The sequence below is a fragment of the Solanum stenotomum genome, chromosome 8 (assembly GCF_019186545.1).
Source record: "Solanum stenotomum isolate F172 chromosome 8, ASM1918654v1, whole genome shotgun sequence".
NCBI classification, from domain to species: domain Eukaryota; kingdom Viridiplantae; phylum Streptophyta; class Magnoliopsida; order Solanales; family Solanaceae; genus Solanum; species Solanum stenotomum.
The window spans coordinates 14,201,257-14,226,876 of NC_064289.1; the positions used below are offsets into that span (position 1 = coordinate 14,201,257).

The following is a 25,620-nucleotide window of genomic DNA, read 5'->3' on the forward strand; positions in this document are numbered from 1 at the left end:
ATATACAAACATGGTAAGTATATACAAATTCTGTATTTATACATTTATTTCAGAACTCCATTTGTATATTTCGCTTGTCAATATACAAACATAGTAATTTATTAGTATAATTTACATAAATTTCACAATGTTAAGAGCTAATTACATTATTTTCCTACTATTTTCCAAATAACAAGAAACCCTAAAAATTTATGAATTTCGGATACATCACTGAAATTTCGAATACATCACTAGACTTTCGGATACATAGGAGAGGGAAGTATCCGAGAGGGGAGGGATGTATCAGAGAAGGGTTAGGACATCTGAATACATAGGAGATGAATGTATTAAAGATGGGAGGGATGTATCCGAGAGGGAAGGGATGTATCAGAAAGGGGAGGATGTATCTGAGAGGGAGATAGGGATATATCAGCGAGAGCGGAGTGATGTATCAGAGAGGGGATTTTTTTTTAAAAAAAATGATAGGGAATTTTAGAGATTATGATAAAAATAAGATGTGTATTTAGGAAATTTTTCCAATTTAGTATGATTTTTTCATAAATCGTATACAAATAGCTAGGATAAGCATATACAAATTTTAGATTTATACAATCAGAAACCGAATTATACAAATTCTGAATTTATACCATTAGAAAACCGAATAGCAAAAGTTCACAAAACTATAGCTACAAATTAAAAATAATTAAAACTATAACTATATTACATAATATACTCTAGATATTTGTCATTTTACTTAATTTTCCCTTAGGGATAAGGGTCTGAAAAATACCCCAACTTTGATCGGATTTACTATTGCGATACTAAACTTTCATGAGGACCTATTACCTCCCTAGACTATTTAATACCATATTTTACACATATATATTTGTCCACATGGACATAAAAATAATGCAAAATTATAATTAGTAATGTGTCCACGTGAGCACATATATACCTTTAAAATACACTATTAAATAGTTCAGGGGGTAAAAAATACGGTATTAAACAGTCTAGGGAGGTAATAGGTCCTCATGAAAGTTTAGTATCGCAACAGCAAATCCAACCAAAGTTGAGATATTTTTCAAACCCTTATCCCTTTCCCTTACAAAGAGTAACTTACAAATTCACCCTATAATCAATAATATACACGGTTGAAATTCACTAAAAGTCCTTCACATTCATCCTTTCTTATCTTCCACTATTCACACACTACAACGAAATTAGCTTTTAGCAACAATAAACATACATATTAACAAAGAATGCTAAAGTGTTTAACGACATAGTTAAAATTATCATTGAACTCAATGTCGCTATAAATTTTATTTATAAGTGTTAGTTACTTTTAAAAGTACATACATAAGTCATAACAATAATTAAACTATTATCGTTAATTAATTACCGCTAAAAATCATTTTTAATGTAGTGAGATGTAATTCACATAAAGAAAAGAAAAAAAAAGTGAATCCATTTGGTATGTCCAGTGGCCATGAAAAATAGGTAAAGCAGCTAATATAGGTAAACTGACAAATGACTAATACATTATTTATGACAAATGGCATTCACATAAGGCTCAGACGAGAAAGATAGTGAAACAAAAACATCAGCAATGGTGTGTGTAGAGTGACAATGAAATTTGGCCTTTCCTAAACTTTATATTATTGTCGTATCATATCAAGTTAAAAAGGATGGTAAAATTAGGTGACATCATGACTTAGCCAACTTAACTTTGCAAGATTATTTGTTGCTTTAAAGAGTTTTAAGTTGTAATAATATTGTTTAATTTGCCCTCAGAGTAACAATTGAACTTGTTTAAATGATTTAGGACATATAAATTATATAATGATCAAACAATAAGATTGTTACTACTAAATTGTTTGTTTAATGTGATTAAGCTGATGAATTAAAGCAATGAACAATAAAATAATTAACGAGATAATAGTAATGAGTATTACTAGCCTTGTCTTCGGAAAAATCGTCTTGATATATAACGTGAATTTAATGAGCTTAAAAATATGAGATATAATACCTGAAGAATTAATAGTAAGTCAGTGATGAAAACTGCGATGCGATACGAATATAGGAAAAATGTATATTTAAAGCTAAACCTAAGCAATGTCTTAGCGTAAATTTTACCCCTCTTAATGTCCCATATCTGCACGTTAAAACAGTTGTGTTTGTGACCATCTAATTTATTAAGTAATTATATTATTTGCACAATCAATTCATTTATTAAGTAATTATAGGTGAATCTTTTATAAGTATCAACCATTAATCTAGTAAAAATGGAAACAACCTGCCATCACACAGTAAAATTTATTGATAATATTCAATAATTTCTAACTTAAAATTCTTCTTTACAACTTTTTTATGTTATGTACATCAAGTGAGTAAAAAATATTCTCACTATAAAATCACCCAAAACATATTTGTAGGTGACGTTTCATCAAAAATGAAATATGTAAGATTGATATTATAACAAGTCATTCATTATAATAACCCATGGATAATGGATTAGTGGCCATTGCGTCAAACTACAATACTAATTAAATACAACAGTATATCCTGTTTTGATAGGATAGGAATAGGGAGGTGTGATCCACACTTCAATTATTGAGTGCTTACTTGGCCCTCACTAGCCAGGAGACAATTACATAATTTCACCTTCTTTTTGTGTAATCTCTTAGAAGAATTATAAAGGATTTTGTTGTTTTATCTAAGTACTTTTTGTGTCTCAAAATATTTGTTATATTTTTTTTTATTTGCGTGTATTAAAAAGTATTAATTAAGAGAAATATTTCATTATTTTATCCTTAACACATACCTATTATGTTAGCCACGACTTAATTACCAATAAATTACGTAAAATATACTACTATTATAATTTTTTAATAGTAAAGAAAATAACTAATATTTTCTTAAAGGACGTGTAAAAGAGAAATACGACAGATAATTTGAAACAAGTAAAATATTAAATTCATTGAGTTTCAGAATAATCTTTTTTTTTTACTTCTTTCATTTCATTTTACTTAACCCTTATATTAATTATATATTTTTCTTTTATTAGAAAAAATATTATTTTCTTTTAATACTATCTTTTAATTAAATTACTAGGTAAAGTACTAATAATCAAGTTTAACGTTTAAAAATACAATTAATAAAGTTAATTTATTTAATTAAAAAAATTATGATAAATAATTTTAAAACCTTTTTGGTTTTCATTAATTTGATGAGTAAGGGGCAAGTCTAGGAGGAATATTTTTGCAAAAAAAATGCGAGAACAGCAACAAAAGGAAGAAGAAGTACAACCAGTGTTATTCGTTGGCATTTTGACATATGTTAAAATGAGCATACAAGTGGCAATATGCACACCACTCACATTCAACCCATCCAAATTAAAATTTTAAACAATAATTTTTTTATTTTAATTTATATGTTTTTATTTTTCTTTAGTTGTACGTTTAAAAAAAAGAATATTATGTTTTACAATCAGTCATTTTTATATTCCACATTGTTTTTAATGGTCTAAGATTATAAGATTCAAAAAATATTTCATACATCATATAAATCTTTAATTTAAGATTAAAAAAGTTCTTTTTTTTATTTTTAATTTAATATTCAATCAAAATATATGAAATAAAAGGAGGGAGTGTATAAATAAAAATAAAAGGAGAGGTTAGAGGCTCGAGATAGTGTAGAGTATGGTGTCAAAAGACCCCACCTCTATGGAAAGAATTAATTCTATCCACTAGTAGTGAGCATTATCTTGGTTTTTTTAGTTTATCTATAATATAAGTCATTTTTCATATCAAAATCATAATTTAAAAATAGAGTAATAATAATTTGGAAATATTGTTTGGGTCGATATTAATATTTTGGGGTAGTATAAATCATGATAATGTCCCTTTTATTCTTCTAAATAAATTCAAACTATGAATGCGTCCTCGTTTAAAATATTACTACCACAAATTGCTCTCCGATCCCATATATTTGGGTCAATTTACAATGAAGAGATACTTATCTAGACAATTTTATACGTAAGTAAATTCAATGACATTATAGAATCAATTCACCATACTATTGATCATGCACCGATTCCTGCTGATCTATTGTGGTATAAGGCTAAATTGAAGTAAAAATCACTTTCTAAAAATGATAAATTCTTACTTATATATATTCAATATATATCCCATTGTTTTGGAGCATAAATAGGATCGAAGTAAGTATTTTCGTTGATGATGGTCTATCACTCAAATGAACTGAGAAGCAGTTCATGAATCAGGAAGCTTAATAACTAAAACTTTGAACACTAATGAGGTTATGGTGGAGTGCTAAGTTGATAAAAAAATAACAAAAGTCTCACATTTGTGGTTAATGAGATGAGTGAACTCCTTATAGGCTTGGGCAATCCTCCTGCCTTTGAGCTAGCTTTTGGGGTGTGAATCAGGCCTAAAACCTAATTTACCTTGAAATTCTTCACTCACCAGATGATAAGCATTAGGCGTGAGATGGGATGTTAAAGAATAACAAAAGTCTCGCATTAGTGGTTAATGAGATAATTAGACTCCTTATAGACTTGGGCAATCCTCCTCCCTTTGAGCTAGTTTATAGTTAGGCCCAAGACCTAATTTAACATAAGTACTCCTTCATCTTTGTTCAATGATCTCAGGTTTGAGTTCCTGAACAGAGGTGAACTCTCGTTTTCCCTAGAGGATGCACATGCACCCGTTAATTTCAAAAATTATATATATATATATATATATATTATCAGGCACCCAATTAAAGACTCTAAAACCATTTGGGTGCGTTGGTTTAAACGTTGTCCGCCTCTGAGGTGAGGGGACTAGGTTTGAATTGTGATTAAATTAAGGGGATGACTAGTTTCAAACTTGCAACCTCATAGTGTAACGTGAAATTTAAAATCACCACTCCACAAAGAAAATTTTATCTAGTTGGGTTTAGGGGCGATGAACTCCCTTCGGCGGAAAATTATATTATTTATACATGATTAAATTATTATTTTTTATGTATATATAGTAGATGTCGAACCCTCTTCGGCTACTCCGTGTGTCTATTTCTAAAGATTTTGAACCCCTTATTGAAAATTATGGCTATGCCACTAGAAGGGTCATTTAATTCATATATAAATGTTAGTACATTAGTTCGTTTTATATTTATGTTAAATAAAATTATCATACAAATAGACATTGGGTAACATATTTTAACTAACGTGCAATAGTCGTTGGTAGTGCACCTGTTGTCTTGAAATTCTGAATTCTCCTCTACATACGAAGTCAAATTTGTTAGGGAACGATTTATCTAAATATGAAACTTTTCCACTCAAATTCAAATTTAGTTAGCTTTAATAAAATATCGAATATTGAATAAAAAAATAAAAATAAATAAAAACTTGATCAAGATTTTTCCCTTTCATTTTTGTACTATTGATGGGAAATGGGAATTAAAAGCGAAAACGAGTGAGATGAGGAAAGAGGAAGCTAAGTCAAGGGTCTACGAGCAAGCAAATTTGATGGTTGAAAGTCAAAGAATCTAGAAGTTTTAAATAAGTAGAGCAAGTCAAAGTCAACAGAAGGCCTTCACACTGTTTAAACAAAAAGGGTGAAATTGTGATTCATGCCTTGCGTAATGCTACTTCATTAATACTGAGTCATGGTAGAATGAGTGAAATTTCAAAATTATATATTTAAGAATGAAAAAATTCTACTTCTTTAATAATGAATCATGATAGAATAAGTGAAATTTCGAATTTAAAAATAAAAAGAATCCTATTCATAATTTCGCAACAAAAAACCTTTGAAAATTTTGCTAACCTATTACTATTTGTTAGTAATATTAAGCATAATAGACGGTGTAGTTGATTAAAATATCCTTTATCATCCCTTCCTCGAATGAATATCGATTATACACATCCTTTTGAAGTATTAAAGATGGAAATGAGAGAAATAATTAATGTCTTTTTATTTAATAAGGTAATATTTATTTATGACATTTCTTAAATCAAAAGTGTCAAATAAGAGAGGGAAGATATTAGGTCATTTAGTATGCTAGACAAGATAAATAAAAAGAGTAACTATTACCACCATTTTCATCCAATTAATGGAACAAAATTTAAAATGTTAAAAATATTATATACTCATAACTAAAGTAAAATAAAATAATTTCATATATTTTAACAAGATAATTGTTCTTATCCCACCTACCAACGAGTGGCTAATATAGTTTTCATTTAGGATGGACTAAAAAGGAAAAAATGTTACATAAAATGGGACCGAGAAAGTAGTACTTATTAATTTACAATAACAACATAATCCCACAAGTGAGGTCAACATAATCCCTCAAGTAAGGTCTAGAAAAGTTAGAAGTTAGAGTTTATAGCGAACAAAAAGATTTTCGAACAAAATTATCAAACCATTTAAAAATAATATATACTCATAACTAAATAACTCAAGTAAAATAAAATAATTTCATATTTTATAATGAGATCATTGTTCTTATATTATCCCACGTACCAACGAGTCGAGCCAATATAGTTTTCATTTGGGGCATGAGAGGGGCCATTGGGCCCACTATGCACTCCCATCTCTTTTCCAATAAGACTTGTAAAAAGACTTGTAGTGTATGGAAAACGCAAGGGGGTTGTCACTTCTCAATTGTTGCCTTCCCATAAATTATGTTATTATCAAGAACAAAACGACCATGTTGAGGATGTGAATATAAACAACAAACGTAGATGTTAAGGAGAAGGGTGAATGTGTTATGTTAGTATTATATTCTGAAATTACTATTTCAAATTGAATTTAAAATCAAAGTACTATAAACATGTCTTGTATATTTTTTAAACATCATGTTTTAAAACAAATAAATTATTAGGGGAGGAATAGTATTATTCCTTCCATATTACAAAATAAATAAATAAATAATTTTTAAAAAATTATCCTTCTCTTTAGTAGAGTTTTCTAACTATTTCTAATTGGGGAACTTTTGCAAATAGTTACTATAATAAACTTAATTATACTCTATAGCTATAGTTTGCATATTTATGGACTATAGCTACAGTTTAAGCTGCATCGTTTGTATAATTCGCGGGTTTATATGATTTGCGGTTACATTTGTATAGTTCAGTTATTTTTTTTATAAACTCAAAATAACGAATTTATACAATTACAAACATCTGAAATGTAAACATTTATACAAATTATATTATAAAAAACTACATTATACAAAATTACATTATACAAAAGTTATACAAATTCTGAATTATACAAATGTGTGAATTATACAAAACTAAAAAGTTGAGCCGCATAATTATAGCTAAAAGTAGGTCGCAAATTGTAATTAAGGCAAACTCTAGTTATGTTAACTAATTAATTAGTATATAATAATATTAATAAATTAGCCTTTAATTAATGTTAGTAATTAACTTTTTAAAAGAAATATACCACAACATAAAAAAATGTATTTATTTTGCATAAGGGAATACGTGAATTCAAAAATGTAAAAATATTATTCTCTTTTGTTCACTTTTACTTATCATTCTTTTGTTCACTTTTACTTATCATATTTGATTTTGATGCATTCATAAAAATAATACTCCCTTTGTTTCAATTTATATAACCTACTTTTCTTTTTAGTCCGTTTAAAAAAGAATGACACATTTCTATATTAAGTAGCAATTTAACTTTAAAATGTCCATTTTACACTTAATGAAATAATTTATAGTCACACAAATTTCTATCATTCATTTTAGACCNTTATTCCTTCCATATTACAAAATAAATAAATAAATAATTTTTAAAAAATTATCCTTCTCTTTAGTAGAGTTTTCTAACTATTTCTAATTGGGGAACTTTTGCAAATAGTTACTATAATAAACTTAATTATACTCTATAGCTATAGTTTGCATATTTATGGACTATAGTTATAGTTTAAGCTGCATCGTTTGTATAAGTCACGGGTTTGTATGATTTACAGTTACATTTGTATAGTTCAGTTATTTTTTTTATAAACTCGAAATAACGAATTTATACAATTACAAACATCTGAAGTGTAAACAGTTATACAAATTATATTATACAAAATTACATTATACAAAAGTTATACAAATTTTATTATACAAATTCTGAATTATACAAACGTGCAAATTATACTAAACTAAAAAGTTAAGCCGCGTAATTATAGCTAAAAATAGGTCGCAAATTATAATTAAGGCAAACTCTAGTTATGTTAACTAATTAATTAGTATATATTTGCTTATACGCGTAATTTTCACTTTCTAATTTTAATAAAAGAATTGGGAAGAAGCAAAATAATAATATTAATAAATTAGCCTTTAATTAATGTTATTAATTAACTTTTTAAAAGAAATATACCACAACATAAAAAATGTATTTATTTTGCATAAGGGAATACGTGAATTCAAAATGTAAAAATATTATTCTCTTTTGTTCACTTTTACTTATCATTCTTTTATTCACTTTTACTTACCATATTTCATTTTGATATATTCATAAAAATAATACTTCCTCTATTTCAATTTATATAACTTACATTTCTTTTTAGTCCGTTCAAAAAAGAATGACACATTTCTATATTAAGTAATAATTTAACTTCAAAATGTCCATTTTATACTTAATGAAATGATTTATAGTCACACAAATTTCTATCATTCATTTTAGACCACAAATTTTAAAAGTCTTCCTTTCTTTCTTAAACGCCGAGTCAAACTACCTCACATAAAATGGGACGAAGGGAGTAATGATTAACATAGTTACTTTCTCTAGTTTTTGGCAAAAAAAACATCCTTAAACTATATCCACAACTTAAACTACATCCTCAAATTATTTTTCTTAACAGAAAACATCCCTTAATTATTTAAAATTTGACAACTTTCATCCATTTGTTAACATTTGTCAAAAATTAACAAATTCTTCACAAAAAACATGTACAGTTCACACTACTCTCAACAAAACTCCCTAAATCATCCTCAATAAACCAATTTTATTCATTCTACATACATCTAAAATAAAATATTGTGAATCTTTTTTAGCAACAACGTTTTGCATTGTCTTCCTCTTAATTAGCAATTTTGTTTTTATTTAGTTTTCATTTGATTTTGTATCAAAAAAATTATCCGTTGAAATGTTTTCTTCTCATTGAATCTGCAAAAAGTGGTGTCGATCAGAGACTTTTACTTCTAATAATGGAAAACGAAACTCGAGTACTAGAGATCAAAATTAGTTGAATCTTGATTACCTCAACTATCAGTTTGCCCCAAAAAATTATTGATCCAACGACAGTTTAACTTTGCAAAGTGAAGATGGTGTAAAATTAAGCTCTAACTCCATTCTGTTGGCAAAGAAGAAGAGCAGATCATCTCTCCTCGTAGACTCACACTGTTCTAACATTATTATTTTTTTTAACAGCAAACAAAGGTCTAAAAAAAAATTAATTTTTGGAAGCTTTTTCCAACAAGTAATAATTATTAGATTTTTTTTATGAGAATAGTATGAATTGCATATGTTTTTTTGTGTGGAATTCGCTAATTTTTTGACAAATTTTAATAAAGGGATGAAAGTTGTTAAGTTTTAAATACTTGGAGTCTGGAGATGTTTTTTATTAAGAAAAATAATTTAAGGATGTAATTTAGGTTAAGAGTATAGTTTAAGGATATTTTTAGCCAAAAACTCTTATTTATCACACTATTCTTATTAATTAATACTCAATTTTTCCTAATTACTTGTCCACTTTTCCTTTTTTAGTTGCCCCTAATTACTTGTCCATTTTGACAAATCAAGAAAGGACAATTTTTTTAAACCTATTATATCCTCAATTAATTACTTTGAAAAATATAGAACTTCTTGAAACTCTTAAGTATTTAATTCATTCACTTCATAATTAATAATGATAAAATGATAAACTCACTATGTCAATCATTATTTTCTTAATAGGTGTGCTAATTCAAAAGTGGACAAGTAATTAAGGTATATAGTACTCCTATTAAATTCTGAAAATAATTTGAGAAATAAATATTTAACTATAAGAATGAAATATGTACATTAATTATATTTTCTTGATATGTTAAAATTGATAAATAAAAATAAAACGATCAAATAAAAATAAATATTAAAAAAGTAAAATAAAAAGTGAATAGTGTTTACTATCCGATCAATCCTCAATCCTCAGAATAATTCCTTTTGTCGTTATGCCTGTAAAGTATAAACACTCGTGTATGCAGAAAAGATAAGTTTCTCTGTGTATTCACCGTGACCGTTCAATGGTAATACTAATCGGAGAGCCATAAATAGAAGTCCTCCACTAATAGAAAACCCCTCCACCAAGAAAATGAATAAACCCAATTTAATAATCACCAAAGGGCGGCTGACCTAACTCTTACATTCCACGAACCAAGACATCTTCCTTTTTTCTTCACCAAATACCAACCGACACGTATCACCTATCTCATTCCGCCACCATTTCTTTCAATCCCCGTCTTTGCTCTAATTTTATATTCTCTCCGTCTCAATTTATATCGACACCAAGATTAACAAAGAAATAAATGTGTAATTTATGTTTATAAATATATATATATATATATATCTTATTACTTTTAATGTTGTTGAGTGATTTTCAACCTATCATGTCAAATTCATATTAGAAATATTGAAATTGGGATAAGAAGGGATAATATCATTTAGCACTAAAATTTAGACGATAAGGAAGTGTCAATTTTTTAGTATAAGATAAAAAAAGATGAGACAATTATAATGCTAAAGCTCTATTCCAAATGTCGACACTATGTTTTTAAGTATTCTAATAATCACAATACTATATTCATATTTACATTTTAGATTACAAAGGCTCGAAGATACATTCAAAACATATGTATAAACAATCTAATATTTATTAGTAGTTCATCAAACTATAGTAGCTTATTTTCTAAGCCCAACTTCTAACTTAGCACTATTAGTCCTTACATTTTTTCTTATTTCAACTTCCACACCTCCAATTTATCATCATATCCTATTTGATCCTAAAAACTATATACAATACGGCTCTTGTGGACTAAAGAGCTTTAAAACACTGGCCTTTTTTGAAGAAAGCACTAGTGTTTGTTGGGATTGCATTCTTGATAAACTAGGCAGTATATTTGTATAGACATTATGCATTTTAGATGTAAAATAAAGGACTGAGATTGCAAAGATTAATATTCTATGAATAGTCCTCCTGTTGGGGCTCTATGAGGAATTCCCTTTCTACGCTTGGCCGTTTTGTAATTAGCAGAAGTTGGAGGGGGCGTTGACGGAGTGAAACTCTGAATCTTGTTTCTCCGGCCATGGCTGCTGCTGCTACTACAGTAAAAGTCATCAGATTCCGATGCCGCCATCGGCGCCGGTAATCTCTTCTTCTCCGGCGAATTCTTCGGCTTCTTCTTCTTCTTCACAAAATTACTTGAGGTCCCAACAATCTGTAAAATTGATAATGCTTAAGATTTGTCATCAATTAATGGACCAGTGTGCCATTACCTTGAAATGTGTGCAATAAAGAATTTTATTCAATGACAATTAAATGGAGAAATTAATGGTCAATTTTGTATACCTTGCAACCAAGAGAGCAGAATTTGAAGGAATCAAGAAGACTCCTTTCACATACTTCACAAGTATTTGTGACCCCTTTTCCTGGCCTAGGCTGTGGCCTTTCATTCAAGAAAACAACTTTAGCACTGTTGATAATGTATGTTTGGACTGAAGAAATGTCTAAATACTTCTGAATCTCATTCACTCTTATCACATCATGGTAAGATGACCTCCTTATCTGTTTCAACAAAGTGACACTCTGTTTAAGCTTAAAGAAAAAAACAGAGCAATTTCATATGAGCAAAATAATGGAGGAAAAATGGGGAAACCTGAATGACAGGATGATCTCTGTGATGGGCTAAACAGACAGAGCAGAGAGGGGCATTGTTACATTGCAGACAGTACATATTACATTCACTCTTGTGGGAATCAGCATGTAACTTGCATTGAACAAAGAATTGTTCCTTCAATAATGGTTTCAACCATGGCGGCCACCTATTATCCTCCTCATCAGGTCCCTGAAAAAAGAAAAATCAGCAAAGAAAATAAATGAATGGAACAGAATGATTTTGTGTTTTAAGTGGTTAAAAATAGTACCATGATACGCCTGTTCTTAGGCTTAAATTCACGGATTGGGGCTTCTTGATTGTCGATCGCCAGTTTGAAATACTTTCTCAGTAGTAACGCTCAGATTTTTGATTTTCTTGTGAATGAATATTATGTGAGAGAAAGAAAGAAAGAGAAAATGTTGGATTTTTGGTTTGGGAGAAATTGGAGGGGGTGAGAGAAATGATGGCTACTTGTAAGGACTTGGGATGGCACTGTGACTTGTGGGGCTTTCTTTTTGTTACTTAATGATCAAATTATAATATCAATATTAAATAATAATAATAAATATATTCTTACGGGTACATATTTAGAACTCGTTTTGTAGAATATAGTATAAAAATAGTACATTAAATATGATATATTAACAATGTTGATTTTAATAATATTATATTAGTTATGTTGAAATTATTTTTATGTAATTTTTTATTGGGTTATTAAAAATAACGTCCTTGGCATTATTTATATATAAAAAATCATTTACAAAAATATACTCCATTAAAATTGAGGAAAGGATGTGAAAGGTTTTAAAGGACGATATTTGTTTTTAATCTGCTAATATATGTATTAAAATTTTTTGTAGTATTGATATTATGAATTTTATGTATTAGTTATACACACTTTAATATCCAATAGAATGTACGTAAGTAGCAAAAGTGTATCAAACAAGGTACTAGTAACACTGTCTAACACACAAATCGTTTGGTAGAAATATTATAAATCACAATAATCAACAATTTAAAATTATAAAAATTTCATTGACTCTCGAAATTATACCAATCCCACATAAATTGAGATGATTAAGTAATATGTATTATTTGATAATGATGTAAAAAGTACTATAAATTCAAATAATTGATGATCTGAAATATTTAAAAATATATTTTAAAAAAAGTTATTGACTCTTAAAACTATATCTTGTCAAATAAATTAAAACAAAAAAATATATATTATTTAAAAATTACAAAAAAAATATTTACAAATTATAATAATTAATAATTTAAAATTTTAAAATTATATAAAATTTAGATGACTTTCCAAATGTCATTTTTATCATGTAAGTTCGACAGAGAGCAAGTAGCATGATGTATCTAGTCTATTTTATTATATATATATATATATGTGTGATGAATCATTAATATAAAATCTTATAATCCATTGTTTATCTTGTTTCTTTTTTGAGGTTCCAAACGAAACATATTGTATTAGTTAAGTTATCTGGTGCTTATCGACTTGTTGGGTTCATAAAGAATTAGGGGGCATTTGTGACTTGTGAGTCGTTCTTATCCATTTATATTTTAAGTGTTTATTACCCTTTCATTTTCATGCATATATATTAAGGGTGTGCATCAATTGGTTCGGTTTGGTTTTATATATTATTAGTTCGGTTTATCAGTTTTTGATTTTTAAATACGCTAAATTAATAACGAATCAATAAGATATTTTTTTATTGGTTTTCGATTTATCGATTTGGTCCTTAACGGTTTGGTTTTCGGTTTAACCAATAAGAAAATACCTATAAAACAAATATATGACTTCTCTAATAAATTTGACACAACAAGACAATAATGTAACTTTACAAAAGCTCATAAAATAGAAATAATAGTAGCAAACATGAAAAGAACTATACATGTGTAACACAAAGAGAAATCAAGAGGAATATGGTTCTTACTTTAGGTTTTGACGATTTATATAATGTAAAGTTGTGAACTCAAGTCACAGCGAAGTATGAGATGGCTAAATGACAAAGACATAACTATTAAGATATTGAGATTAATATTTACTAATATGTATGTATATGTAGAAGCAGTAAATTACTATAGTCTTAACTCTTAATGAGTTATCAGTTTACCAAATAACCCAATATTAAAAACCAATACCGAATCGATAACCCAATAATTTTTTTTTATAAAACATTAAGAAACCGTTAACCCAATAACCCAATAGCAATAAATCAATAACACTTTTTTCGATTTAATTTATCGGTCAGTTTAATTTTTTCACACCCCTAATATATACACATCCTTTCTTAATTAGGTCATGTCATTTCTACTTTTTTAGTATTATTTTTTTCTCCATTAGTTTGTTTGCTTTCCTCCTTTTAATTGTTGTTCACTAAATAATCATGCCCATTAGATTTATTAAATTATAATCTCTAATATTCAACAAGGTAAGTGGGGTTTCAATAGTGTATTTGACATATTGTTCCCCATTTTTACAATTTGGTATATTTGGTCCATTATTGACTATTTTATGTTGTGCTTCAAGTGCGCACGGTAATAATAGTATCATACTCCTATTTCAAATGAGGTGTCGTGATTTTTAAAATAATTATTCGAAAGTATTTGTCATTTAGAAATTTAAGATTACATATATAAAGACTACAAATGTTTTAACTAGAGTAAATAAGAAAAAATATAGAGTATCTTAAGACATAAATAAAGATTAAAAGGTAAAAAATTATTCCTAATTCTTCATCTGTCTACTTTTATTTGTCATGTTGCGCTTTTTGAAAGTCAATTTGATTAATTTTTAAATTTAAATTAGATTATATTAATTTTATATTTTAAACAAAAAATTCAGATATTTAAAAACTATATGAAAAGAACTATAAATTGCAACTTTTTGCATATTAATATGATAAAAAAATACATCATAAAATGTTAGTCAATTTTTTAATAAATTGACTCTAAAAAAAGGAAACTATGACAGTTAAAAGTGGACGAAAAATATAATTTATTTAAGAAAACTTAACCACCATATCGTTCTTGGAAATGTCATTTTGCGCATTTATTTCTACCCATTTCTTTGGGTTCGAATTCTAGCCATTATTTATCTAGACAATTCTATTAGGAGTAATATCTTCTGAAGAATGTCAAACAATTTTTTTCAGTGATTAATCTGTAAAAACAACTCCTTTGTCCCTAATTATTTGTCTACATTTTTTTTAGTTGTCCCTAATTACTTGTCCATTTTGACAAATCAAAAAAGGACAACTTTTTTTTTTACCTATTATACCCCCAATTAATTATTTTGGAAAAGGTATAACTTGNTTTGCGCATTTTATTTCTACCCATTTCTTTGGGTTCGAATTCTAGCCATTATTTGTCTAGACAATTCTATTAGGAGTAATATCTTCTGAAGAATGTCAAACAATTTTTTTCTGTGATTAATCTGTAAAAACAACTCCCTCTGTCCCTAATTACTTGTCTACATTTTTTTTAGTTGTCCCTAATTACTTGTCCATTTTGACAAATAAAAAAAGGACAACTTTTTTTTTACCTATTATACCCCCAATTAATTATTTTGGAAAAGGTAGAACTTCTTGAAAATCTTAAGTTTTTAATTCATCCACTTCATAATTAATAGGGGTAAAATGATAAACTCACTATGTCAATTATTGTTTCCTTAATAGATGTGCCAATTCAAAAATGGACAGGTAATTAGGGACAGAGGGAGTAATTATTTAAACAATATCCTCATATAGTTTGTTAATATAGATAATAAAAGTGTAAATATTTATTTTGTACTTGATATTTATACCAATAAATGAATAACATTTATTTGTACATAATCTTTTAAAAATAAATTATAATTAACATACATTTTTATCTCATTAAATATAGTAAATATAAATAATTGGCATAAACACCTTGATAAATATTTACCCAATGTGGTCTAATTCGTATTTGTTTCTACATTTACTTACATACCATGTTGAAATTGAAAATAATTACTTCATATTACTTGGGGCATTGACATGCTTTTAATAAAATTTTAATTAGAAGTATATTGTATTAAATTAATTTTATTGATAATATTTTAAAACTTTAAATTTGACAACTAGCATTCCACATAATTATTTAATAGTAAGAATAGAAATAAAAAGAAATACAATAAAATATTATCAATAAAATTAATGAAATACAATAAAATTTAGGAATTTGTAGCTCTTCTTAGGTGAATAAAAAATAAAAGTCTGATAATAAATATATAGAAAGATGAAAAAGGAGGAGTCGCACTCCATAAGTACTAGTTATCTAATCAAAATTCAATAATTTGTTTTCTTCTATGATGTACAAGGCAATACCCTCTTCACACCAAAACAGATGAAAAGGATAACAAAAAAAAAAGGTACTTTTTCTTCTTGTATTTTTCCTCTTTCATCATATTCTTGAACGTTGCTTTTCTCTTGTAAAAAAAAATTCTTAAAAAGGGAATACGAAACTCTAAGAATTCCATCAGATAGAAGTGATCATATACCTAACAAAACTTTTCATGCTATATGTTCATAAAATATTGATCATAGTGAATAGATATTTTCACGCATTAGGATCTTTTTTATTTGGTGGGTTTTAAGATAAATATTCATTTGTATCAAAGGGTTTACACTAAAATCCGTAGTTAAATGAGTTGATAAGATAAAAATACATATTAGTAACTAATTATAGTTAAGTGTTAAAGTTCTGTATACAAAGACATGTCATACATTTATTGACTTAATATAAATATTAAATGCGAGTAAATTTTTATTATTTATAAAGTTAGGCCTGACAAATTGACAATATATGAATATAATCACCTCATTATAAGTAGAGGCTCAATTACCATACTTGGAAAAGTATCGTTGTTTTCCTCATCTTTTTTTCAAATATAAATCTTGAGTTATCAAAGTCTTTTTTATTTGACCTGATCCAATCACCCTATACGATTGATGCTTCAAAAGGAAAAACTCTCGATCATTCCATTACCGACCTCATTTCTGCTTTACTTACAAAGAAAGATAGAGAATTTATACCTTAAGTTTTATTATTATTATTATTATTAATATTATTTTTATTATTATTATTATTATTATTATTAAAGAAGTCAGTGGTGCGGTTTAAGACTCCACCATTAATAGTCATTAGATTAAGAGTGTATGATTGAGACAAACATTGGAGTTATAATTCAAAATTGGTTTTTATTGTTATAAAAACAATTATTGACTTCAACTGAAAATAAAATTTGAGTTTTGAAACAAGAAAAATTCTTTAGCAGCTTCTTTTTTAAAATAATGAATTTTATTGGGCAAGTATCCTGATTAGTTAAACCGATGAGTACCAAATACCAAATTGTTACCAAAAAAGAAGATTGGTCATCATCATCATTAAGCAACTTATATAAATTGGTATACATCGATAATCTCTTAAACATTTTAGTAAATTTTATTTTAATATTTGAATTATATAACATATTTTGATTGAACATCTGAACATTAGATATTTCTTAAACAACGTTTACTTGTACATTCTACTCTAAACTAATGCTCACTTCTAAGCTTCATGCCGCAAATCTCAAGTAATCTACTCAATTGATGTACAATTAACTAGGTGGAATCTTATTGGTAAAGCTTACTTAATTATAAGAGAAATTGATAATGACATTCTAAGCATCTTCATCGTTGTTGTTAATTACTATTTTGTTTTTCTCAAGAAGATATTATAATCTTTTTCTTTTGTAAGGATAATATTATTTTTATAATTAGATAAGAGTAGATGTCATTTTTGCAAGGGAATATTAGACCTCAATAATAGAGGTGACTTATTCAAAGTGTCAACATAATCCTGTTGGAAGGAAGTATATATATATAACCACACAAGCCAAGAGTTTATTGAAGAAATATCTTATATTGATGCCATCTTTTTCATCTCTAATTAAATCAAGCCCTAAGATTCCATCACTTTTGAGGTAATTATCAATACGTACATATAAAGATTTTCCGATCATTTTTCGATTTATGTGTGTTATTTTTATGCAAAAGTCATGCTAATCTTTAAAGGAGTCTATAAAGGGATGAAATTTTAATTTAAAATCTACAAATGATGATCTTTGGGTGAGTGAAGAGCTCTTGTGTTTATTTATTTTAAGAAATTAATGAAGTACAAAAGTTTGACTACTATGTATCTGAAAGATGTTAATCATAGATTAGTAGTAATATTAAATTAATTTTCCCGGCCCACAATAATTACATCTCTGAACTTGTTCTCTTTGTGGAAGGAACCCTTTTGAGACCTTTCTTTTAGATTAATAATCTTCTATTTTGTGGGCGCTCGTTTTCTTTCTTCATGTTAAAAATAAAATAAAAAATAATAATAATTTTAAAAAAAAGACACTCAGTATCTATTTTCAAAAAATGAGCAACAACTAAATTAGTATACCTAATTATATATTCCTACTTCCTAGCAGACGCGCACACAAAATGTGGGAAAAGAGAGGGGCTAATATGATAGCTAGACATAACTCTTCCCCCTCCCCCCCCGCCAGTATAGAAAATACACGTTTCTTATGAATGTCACAATAAAATATATAAACTATCTTTTTTTAAAAGTTTTATCCGAAACAATTTTTTTGGTGAAAATTCTAAAAGTGTTTCTAAAAAATAATTATGTTTTTGTACTTTGGAAAACTACTTCTCCTATTACGGAAAAGTACTTTGAACTCGTTTTGAATTAACTAATTAGAAGTAGTTGATAGGTATCAAGTGTTGAGCTACATTTTGGATATTAAAATCGATTTAATAAAAATATTTATGTGATTAGATAGAAATTCTGAAATTGATAATAAAAGTAACTAATATGTGTGACTAAAACAACTTTGTTTGTCCTTTGGTGCCGTATTTAGAGTGACCAAAAACAAAAACAAAAAAGATTTGAATTAGTACACCACTTGTGGCCTATAGGCTATATGAAGGTACTCCATCCACCTTAGATGGCAGTGTAGCACACGATACAAAAAAAATTTAATTTCTCAAGAGACAATACACTGTTTAATTATTGGAAACATAAGTATCCTTTTTGAAATAAATTACCTATAATATTGATAAGAAATGATCTAAGGTCAACTCAATTTTAATAAATAACTCATGTAGTGAGAATAGTTGGAGACTATATAAGAAAATCATTAATATCTAAAGAGACTATGAAATTCTGACATAATGATATATATAAATTGTTGAAATCTTTTAGCATAAATATTTTTAAATCTTAATTTAAATTCCTAACTTTATTACTACTCTTATATATTGACATTCCCGTAGATCTAAAATTGAACATTTGGAGCATGAATATAACAAAATAAGCTCAACATTGAGTATATATGAAATGGACCTAATTCTAAAATCATGATAAAAAATAAATGTTGAATGTAACTATCTCTTAGTTCATGGCCTGAAATTATATATAAAAAAATCACCCGTCCCTAAGAATATTTTTTCCGTCCACTTTTATTTGTCATGTTGCGTTTTTTCAAAGTTAAATTATATTACATTAATTCGAATATTTTAAACAAAAAAAATTAGATATTTAAAACTATACGAAAAATACTATAAATTACAATTTTTTTGCATATCATTATGATTAAAATATATATCATAAAAAGTTAGTCAATTTTTTATAAATTTAACTCTAAAAATAAAAATTATAACAATTAAAAATAGACAAAATTATTACTCCCTCTGTCCCAATTTATATGACTTACTTTCCTTTTTAGTCAGTCCCAAAAAAAATGACACATTTCTATTTTAAGTAACAATTTGCCTATAAAATGTCTTTTTTACCCTTAATGAAATGATTTACAACCACACAAATTTCTATCATTCATTTTGGACCACAAGTTTTAAAAGTCTTTCCATTTTTCTTAAAGTTTGTGCTAAATCAAAGTACATCATATAAAATGGGACGGAGGGAGTACTATAAAACTATACTCCCTCCGTCCCTTTTTAGTTGTCCACTTTAGAAATGGCACAATTTGAAGGCCGCAAACAACACCAAATTCAGCACTGAGCAGCCTTTTTCCTTGTTGCTATCCTCCATGACAACACATCCATCTCACCCATTCTAGAAAGGTCATAGCTTCACCTGATTTCCTTTACCTCAATTTTAGAGAATATACTCCAACTGTTTTACTTTCTGTCCATTCACTTTTACTTGTTATATTTGAATTTGACATATTAACTAAAAAGTACGAGTGATATGATTAGTTTACTATACTATTTTCTTTGTCTCTAATTACTTTTCCATTTTTCCTTTTCTATTGTTTCTAATTATTTGTCCATTTTGACAAATCAAGAAAAGACGATTTTTTAAAACATATTATACTCTCACTTAATTACTTTGAAAAATGTAGAATTTCTTGAAAATCTTAAATTTTAAATTTGTCCCATTCATAACTAATAGGGGTAAATGGTAAACTCACTATGTCAATAATTGTTTTCTTTATAGGTGTGCCGATTAAAAAATGGACATATAGAGTATCTCTTCTAACTGATATTTAGTACTCCCTCTGTCCCTAATTAGTTGTCCACTTTTGAATTGACACACCTATCAAGAAAATAATTATTGACATAGTGAGTTTACCATTTTAACTCTATTAATTATGAAATGGATGAATTAAAAACTTAAGATTTTCAAAAAGTTATACTTTTTTAAAAGTAATTAATTGAGGGTATAATAGGTAAAAAAAATTATCCTTTCTTGATTTGTCAAAATGGATAAGTAATTAGGGACAACTAAAAAAGAAAAAATGGACAAGTAATTAGATACAGAGGGAGTATTAGGTCTTAGAACATGGTTTGAGGAATATGTAATTAATACTAAGGATAAAGATGGAAACAAATAATTGTCTTTTCTTGATATGTTAAAAGTGACAAGTAAAATTGAATATATATAAAATAATAATAACAAAAAATAAAAGTGATTAAAGAAAATCTAAATATGATAATTAAAAGTGAATGAAGGGAATATATATAGGTTATAAGTTATAACCACTTCGCATATCAATTTTCTCAACTATGGTTAATTATTGTATTCATTCTTTAGTCCTTTATATATACATATCGCTTACATTTTTTTTTGTTTTTTTGGGTACAAAACGATGTAATATATTAGTATATCTTAAGATGTATCAGTATAAGAGAGTGGTAGAGTATGACTGATGTTAGTATCCAAGGAGGAGGGTAATTAAGAATTGAATTACAATATTTATTAATACTATTAGGCTTTATATACCTAGCAAAAAGAGTTCCGACTTTGTTTGCTTTTCAGCTTTCCAACGGCAAACAAAAGAGGAAGTACCATAACATATCTCTTACACTTGGACAACCAAGTAACATTTCATGGGGACGAGAAGAATAGTTCTGCAGGATGTCTTTACTCGTTTACTTTTGTCTTTTAAATGCTCCTTGGCAGTATAGAAAGAACTTTGAGCTATAGGACATTTCACTTTATTTAGTTTTGTTGCTTTTGAATTCCATAATTTATGTATCACTTTAATCATGAGAGGTTGATCACTAAAAATTATACAAGATAATTGGTTTGCCTAAAAAAGAATAGTTGGACCTTAGGTGTCAATTGCGTCTAGACAACAAATTTGAGTCGTGACATATTCATGGGTATTTCTTTGAATGCAAGTGTCACGAGTTCAAAAGATTCCATGTCAATGTGACATATGTATACCATGTTGTATATCACACAGATTTTCAATGATATAAAAAGATATACATGCTAATAGACATTGACATATGTGATGATATACACAGATATACATGGTGGGGTGTACATAAGTCTTCTTCAATTAACCTTGAGTTTTCAAATAATTGATATGTAGGGAATACTTATTTTATAACTTATACTAGTAATTTATATCATCTCGAACAGGGATAACATATTTTTTGTGATTTCTTAAATTTAACTTTTTAAAAATTTGGCTACTAATAATCTACTATTCCATCTATTTTCTTATCAATATTGGTCCAAATATTGGCATATAGGGACCTTTTTCCTCTTGGCTACTATATAATAATCTACTATTCCATCTATTTTCTTATCAATATTGGTCCAAATATTGGCATATAGGGACCTTTTTCCTCTTCCTTAAATTTTTGATCGAAAGGCACGACTTATATATGTTAATTTATATTTATGTCAAGAAAAAATAAAATTCATTTGCATGCCTCCCTCCTCTTTCACCCTCCCTGCGATCCATATTATTTGATGTTCTCGTATTTTGTATATCTCCTAAAAAATTTCTTTTAACTCTTAGAAGCTAACTAAGAAGAATTTTGACTAAATTATCTTTGATTAAATGCCTTTGGAAAAAAGGGTAAGAGTATCTATTTAATATTTATTTTTATGATTATTTCATTCGGTGTCTGATAGCCACAATAAAGCCTGATTAAATTTAGATTTGTGCGTTACGGGGCTTATTTTTGAGGACTACGCTCTCCCTGCATGAATTTTTTCATTTAAGTGGATCGAACCCAAGACCTTATATTTGATTTCTAGAGAAGGAATCTAAAACGTAACCATCTCACTATAAATCCACAACTCATGTTAATATATACCTATGTACTCTTTGTGATTCATAAGAACCTCTTCGTAATTTGTAAATAAGGTAAATTCTAAAACAATAAAAATCAATATTTCTTGATTAAATAAAACACTACTTATTTTGTACTAAAAAAAACATTAAAGTATATAGACTGAAGAAAGTAATATCTTTGACATGAAAACATGTACATGAAAAAAAACTATAGTAAAGAGAAAACAAATCTTGATAAATGATAGAGTAATCAAAATGATCATAGAGTAATTTCATTCAAAATTAAACAGTTGTAAGTCAAACACAACCCATCTTGATATTACATCCTATTACATATCTGACATTGTCCTTAGTTTTATTGATAGAAGTAGAACTAAAGTCATTTTAGTTTATAAACAAAAAATACAAAACACTATGTCATACTCAGAACATAGAATATGAATTCTAGAACTTTTTGTAAGCTTATGTGATGAGGAGTCCTCCTCCTGTTTCTTTCCTTTTATTTTGAGAAGTTAGAGAGTAAGATGTGCCCTCACTAGTCACTCCTAGTTTTGTAATGTGAAGGCCAGGTTTCACCCCTCAATGCTCCTTTGGCTTATCTATTGAATCCCCATTGAGGGAATCTTTGAATTTTTTTTTTTTAAAAAATACTTGGAACATAGAAGCAACATAATTTATATTGTGTTGGCCATCAATGATCGACCCTTAGCTTTATGAATGGCAACCATAGGTATGTTTTTTAACATCGTAGTAACAATAGGGACACGTCCAATGATAAAGTTATATCCACTTAGTTCTCTCATAGCGGCTATTTTCACTCTTGGAGACTCATTCAAGTAAACTATATAATCCATTAAAAAATCAAAGTGTCAAAATCGATATATGGTATATATATAGCCATTGTTGTTCTTGTGTACGTGTAAAAGATGACACATATATAGAGACAGATCGAACAAAACAAGAGAGGAAAGCGTAGAAAAATGATATTTACCAGATAATCACCAGAAGCGTAACAATGAAATAGAAAGCATAATTACGAGTCATGACAAGAATTTTGCTAAGGCGGAGAAAGATATATATGAGAAAGATGTATTGTTAATTTTTTGCTTCATGAAAAGTAATGAATTTATAGGCTTCTTTTCCTCATACTTTTACCAATCTAATTTACAACTTTTTCTTGAACTAAGATATATAATTAGGTATCGATTGTTGTATCAATTTCATGCAAGAAAAAGGGGAGGGATAAGTGAGCACCTTTCTAGTAGGTCATCGTCATGGATTTGGATTTTACCTAGGTATTATATATATATATATATATATATAAGACGAATATAATGCCTTTGCTATGCACGTGGCTTACACATGGATCGTTTGGTAGGGGTGTATAATATAATAGGATGCATTTTGTAATACATTTATTAATTATGTTGACATTAATTATGTTGAGTTATTGTATATTAAAAAAAATATTACGCAATGCATAATTTTTTTTTAAAATTATATATTTATCTACAAAAATAACCTTTAAGCTATTTGGAAGGATGAGGATAAGGTTTTGAGAGGCAATTGTGTTTATAATCATGCTAATGCATGCATTAAAAATACTTGCATTTCTAATTATTTGTCGTGTATTAGTTATAAATAGCCTAATACCAAATATAATGTGTAGTTATTAGTTATACATATATATAAAAAAATATACAAAATAAGATATTAATAATACATAAAATTAAAATGTGTATGCATTCCATCTCACACTGTTCACATGTTTCAATTCGCTTCACCAACCATTGTTTATGAAATAATAATAAATATTAAGATATGGTAAAAAATATTTGAGGGAGAGAGAGATTTTATTTTTCTTCGGACTATTGTACACATAAGCATATATAGCTTTTTATTTATAAAAAGAAGAAGAGGGAGAATTTGCTGCAAGGCTTTTCATAAAACACAGGCAAAGAAAGAATATATTTGAAGTCACTAGCTATGATATATCTTTCTTTAATTTTTATTGTACATGATATATCTGTCTTATAGATTGTATATTAATACTTATTTATGAAGGTTTAGTGCTATATTGTCCCCTTCTGCTTGTGTGTTGTATAGATTTTGGATGAAATAAAAGACTTGCGCTACTGAATACATAAAATTTACATTAAAAAAATTGTTTGAGCTACTTACAACCTATCTACTTGAGCTACTTGTAAGTTGTCTGCTTGATTGCAAGTTTGATAAAATTGTTGTATTGACTTTTCAAAAAGTTGCTTGATAGCTATCTGCTTGAGTTACTTACAAGTTGCTTTCTTGATTCAAACTTATCTAAAAAGCTTATGTATTTAATTGGACAATCACAATACAATTAGATGTTTATTACTCATAAATATTATGCTTCCTTAAAATTTTACTAGAAAAAAATTTAATAAAATAAATTCTAATGCAAAAAAAAAAAAGAGCACATATTTGATAGATTTGAATATTAAATCATGTGTTTTATTATTGAAATTCGCAAAAAAAAATTATTCACTTCAACTTCATTCAAATGTAGCTAAAGTTTAGCCAAATATATACCTTGATCACATGCATCAAGCGAAAATATTCAGCTACACGTTAGCCACACATTACTGAAAATATTCAAATACAAATTTTCAACTTTAATCGTGTACATCTAATGTTTCTGAATAAGGTAAACTTATACTATAATTTTTAACCACCTCAAAACAAGTCTTCCATAAGCAAATTAATAATCATAGAGTTTATTACGTACAAAATTAGTAGCACAAATACTGCAAGAGGAGCATAGTTATAGGCCAACCCAGCCCATATTGATAAATATACATTACATCCTACATTGTCCGACCTCTATTATAACTAGAAGTAGAACTTAAGTCGTTTTATTTTTTCCCATAAAAAAAGCTTAAAGACATTAAACTACACAAACATTTACTCATATATTTAGAACTTAGAAGTAATATAAATCATATTGTGTTGGCCATCGACGATCGACGATCCTTTAGGAGTGGCAGCCGTAAGTAAGTTTAATAACATCATAGTAACAACGGGGACATGTCCTATCGAAGCAATCACT

The 25,620-nt window shown here is 27.6% G+C and overlaps 3 protein-coding genes across 3 annotated transcripts in view; 1 reads left to right on the forward strand and 2 right to left on the reverse strand.

Annotated features, from left to right (window-relative positions):
* Nucleotides 1-25,620, forward strand: part of LOC125875055 (inactive poly [ADP-ribose] polymerase RCD1-like) — a 485,870-nt gene that overhangs the window by 261,195 nt on the left and 199,055 nt on the right. The window lies entirely within an intron of this gene.
* The window catches only part of LOC125875097 (dolichol-phosphate mannose synthase subunit 2-like), a 250,508-nt gene that overhangs the window by 127,969 nt on the left and 96,919 nt on the right, over nt 1-25,620 (reverse strand). The window lies entirely within an intron of this gene.
* Nucleotides 10,803-12,345, reverse strand: LOC125875085 (protein RGF1 INDUCIBLE TRANSCRIPTION FACTOR 1-like). Its single transcript, XM_049556165.1, has 4 exons — nt 12,168-12,345; nt 11,900-12,088; nt 11,593-11,808; nt 10,803-11,461 (listed from the first exon to the last, which is right to left on the reverse strand). Exons 1-4 carry the CDS (start codon nt 12,168-12,170, stop codon nt 11,198-11,200), a joined length of 672 nt encoding a protein of 223 aa, XP_049412122.1. The 5' UTR covers nt 12,171-12,345; the 3' UTR covers nt 10,803-11,197.